The sequence below is a fragment of the Molossus molossus genome, unplaced genomic scaffold (assembly GCF_014108415.1).
Source record: "Molossus molossus isolate mMolMol1 unplaced genomic scaffold, mMolMol1.p scaffold_m16_p_2, whole genome shotgun sequence".
Classification (NCBI taxonomy): domain Eukaryota; kingdom Metazoa; phylum Chordata; class Mammalia; order Chiroptera; family Molossidae; genus Molossus; species Molossus molossus.
Window position 1 is genome coordinate 112,619,340 of NW_023425355.1, and position 3,700 is coordinate 112,623,039.

Below are 3,700 nucleotides of genomic sequence, written 5' to 3' on the forward strand. Positions count from 1 at the left end.
ATGCCCTCTTTTGGCTCCCAGAAAACCCTGGATTTACCTCTATACCTTCACTTCCATACTTCGACAAGTAAATCAAGATTACAGTGTTGTGTGATATATCTCTCCCATTATGATGAGGGACAGATTTTTACCCTAGGGTAGTGAGGATGGCTGAGCACATGACACCCAACACTGGACAAATGACATTGACAGCAGTTTACTAGTCACATATATTCTTAGCTCAGAGGGAGAGGACACAATGTCATGCAAGGCCACATGAGGGTTTTACTTGGGAACAAAGTGAATCATCAGGTGCTATAGAAGTCAGGCTTTGCAGTATCAAGAGGGTTAGATGCCCCCAGGTTCGCACAGGAGAATGTGATTAGCTTTTTTGTATAATTTCATGGCCTGGCAGAGAAATAAAATAGCCACTCAGGGATAAGCAAGAATCTGCCTGGTCCCCATGATAAGGACGGTTGTTTGCCTAGGGGACCTTATCCACCAGAGCAGAGAAAGGAGGGATTTGTGGTTAGATCATTAAAGGTTCTCCTGATTTTACCAGATGTCAAGGCAGCACATTATATTGGGCCTTAATTTTAGGGCTTATACCACAGATATGCATTATTATCTTCATTTTACAGAAAAGAAATGAAGTTCAGGATTTTCATATCATGGACAAAGTTACACAGCCACGGAGAGGTTGAGGTTAAACTCTGGTCTCTTTGACCTCAAAGTTGCATTTAGTTTGCAAATGGTTAGTGGAACATCTTCAGTTTTTACTCAACATTTCAGTGCGATTTCTGAGAAGTATGAGAATGGAAAGAAAAGAATGTACCATTTCCTGGCTAAAATGTACAACAGAATATTTCTTTCCCACATGCCCAAGTCACCAGCATTTGGTTGAAAGAAGTCACCACAAACGTTTTGCATCAGGGAATAGAGACCCATTGTTGGCTCATGTCAAGGTCCCCTCATCTGTTTGGTTGCTTATTTAACCCATTTAGATGTGATTTGGCCCAGTCTAGGCCAGTCTCAAAAAAAAGTACAGGTACAGCTTAGATAAATTAACACGGATATTTGTTTTTTTGCTTCAGCTGCTGTTTATTGACATACAGGTAGGCTCTATAGCAACAGGCCTGGAGGCGGCTGCAGTAGTGGGGAAAACGAAGGTGGAGGGTGGAGTGTTTGTCTGCAGAAACAGCTGAGTGGAGTGCAGGAACAGGAGTGCACAACTAGGTGGGAGTAGGGAGGCTGAGGGGGTTGGACAAGCAAGTGAAGGCCAGGGCCAGAGTCTGCTGAAACTGGAACCACTGCCTTCTCTAGTTGTGTCTTCTGACCCTAGGCTAGGCTCAGGAGTTCTCGGAGTATCCATTTCTACAAGAACTGGATGGAGTACACACAGGAGAAGCAGGAGTTGCTGCCCTCTATGTAAAGCTCTGGAGCCTCCAGTCCTGCACCTTTGCCCCTCTTGCTTGGGTGGGGCGATAAGATGGGCAGTCTGGCTCAGGGCTACCTCACCTGAGCAAGGTCTTAAAACTCATCATGTTTTACAGAGGCATTAATCTTCTTCTCTGGTGTCCCAGCCGACCAGTGCCACACTACAGCTCCAAGTGAGCAATACAAGCATCGCTGGCTTAATGCATGGGTTGGGGGAAAAGGATGGGTCAGGGACTGGAGGAGAGGCTTAGGGCCCATCATGGCACAGGCACTACACGCATGGTGTTGGTGAAGCCAGATCCAGGACGCCAATCGGTCAGCACAATGACCACATCTCCCTTCTTGAAGAAGCCTCGAGCCTTGCCAACATTCATGGCCAAGTTCACCCGGAGGTCCACATCCTCAGCCCAGGCCTCCTGCACTGGGTCCTTACACACCACAGGGAAGATGCCACGGTACAGGGGGGCCTGGCGAGCAGTCTGGTGATTATGGGTCACAGCAATGATGGGAGCACAGGGGCGGTACCTGGCTACCTGGTGAGCAGACCTGCCAGACTTGGTGAGGACGATTATGGCCCCACTGCAGCACTTGAAGGAGGCCTCCACGGCGCCCACGGCGGCAGCTTCTGTGGGGTCGCTGGTAATGGGCGCCAGGCGGCGGAGTTCCTCAAATAATTGCAAGTGGTAGATGGCGGCCTCTGCCTCACAGGCAATCAGGTATTGCATGCCCACAGCCTCCAGCGGATAGTCCCCTTTGGCCGTCTCTCCAGACAACATGATGCAGTCGGCTCCATCCAGGACTGCATTGGCCACATCACTGCCCTCAGCCCGGGTGGGACGTGGCTTCTTGATCATGCTCTCCAGCATCTGTGTGGCACAGATGACAGGCTTCCAGCTCGGTTGCACCACCCGATCATCATCTTTTGAGCAAGGAAGACCTTCTCTGCAGGAATCTCAATGCCTAGATCACCTCGAGCAACCATGATCCCATCACTGGCTTCCAGGATCTCATCAAACCTCCGAACACCCTCATGATTTTCGATTTTGCTGATTATCTTGATGTTCTTTCCTTTTTCTCCCAGGACCTTTCTGACTTCATGGACATCAGATGCCTTGCGAATGAAAGACGCGAACACCATATCTACATCCTGCTCTACCCCGAACTTCAGATCCTGGATGTCCTTCTGTGACACAGCAGGCAGGTCCACAGCGGCCCCAGGGAGGTTCACACCCTTCTTGGTGCCCAAAGAGCCACCATTCTCCACTTCTGTCACCAAGAAGCCAGCACCTATCTCCTTTACCCGCAGAGAAATAAGTCCATCATCCACATAGATCTTGCTGCCCACGTCCACCACCTTGCAAATGTTCTTGTAGTCTAGCCACAGGGTGTTCTCATCACACTTTTCCATGTAGGCATCATCCAGAGTGATCTTGAGCGTGGCCCCTTTCTTCAGCTCCACCTCCGCGGTGCTGCTGCCCTTGTTGAGTCCAGTTCGGATTTCAGGTCCTTTAGTGTCCAGGGCCACAGCAACTGGCCAGTAGAGGATGGGATCAGAAGCAAAGCTTTCTGTGGCTGTGCGCAAGTTCTTGATGGTCTCTGCATGGTACTCGTGAGATCCATGAGAGAAGTTCATATGAGCCACATTCATTCCAGACATAATCATCTCCTTCAGCATCTCCACTGATCGGGAAGCAGGGCCGATGGTACAGATGATGCCAGTGTTCCTGGCCGTGATGGGTGGTGAGTCAATGTCCAGGCGGCACATATGCTCCAGGAACGTGTCAGCCATGGCTGCATGCAGCTGCTGTGTCTGAATGAAGGCTGTCCCAACACCGCTATGGGGCTTCGACATGGCTGAGGTCCTCCAGCGTGTTTCGGCTCAAACTACTGCAGAGAGATGCGGAGGGTCCGAGGACGTCGCTCCTGTGCTAACAGGGAGATTTTTTTTTTTTTTTTAATTTTTTTTTTTTTTTTTATCCTCACCTGAGGACATTTTTCCATTTTTTTGTTCAGGTAGAGTGGGAGGGAGAGAGAGGAACAGAGAGAGAGAGAGAGAGAGAGAAATATCGACGTGAAAGGGACACATCGAGTGGCTGCCACCCGCACGACCAACCAGGGTTGGGGACAAACTGCAACCGAAGTACGTGCCCTTAGCGGGAACCGAACCCGGGTCTCTCCGGACCGCAGGCCGACGCTCTAACCACTGAGCCAAACCGGCCAGGGCTAACAGGGAGATTTTAATAGGCATATTCATATTCTTGAATGTTTGTTTGGAATATCACTT

At 49.8% G+C, this 3,700-nt stretch overlaps 1 protein-coding gene across 1 annotated transcript; it reads right to left on the bottom strand.

Moving 5' to 3' along the window:
• Window positions 1-1,673: 1,673 nt before the first annotated feature.
• Window positions 1,674-3,284, bottom strand: LOC118635934 (pyruvate kinase PKM-like). Its single transcript, XM_036270989.1, is given in 2 exon segments — window positions 1,674-2,305; window positions 2,308-3,284. Coding segments are annotated over 2 exon segments (1,593 nt in total). The 5' UTR covers window positions 3,269-3,284.
• Window positions 3,285-3,700: the final 416 nt, after the last annotated feature.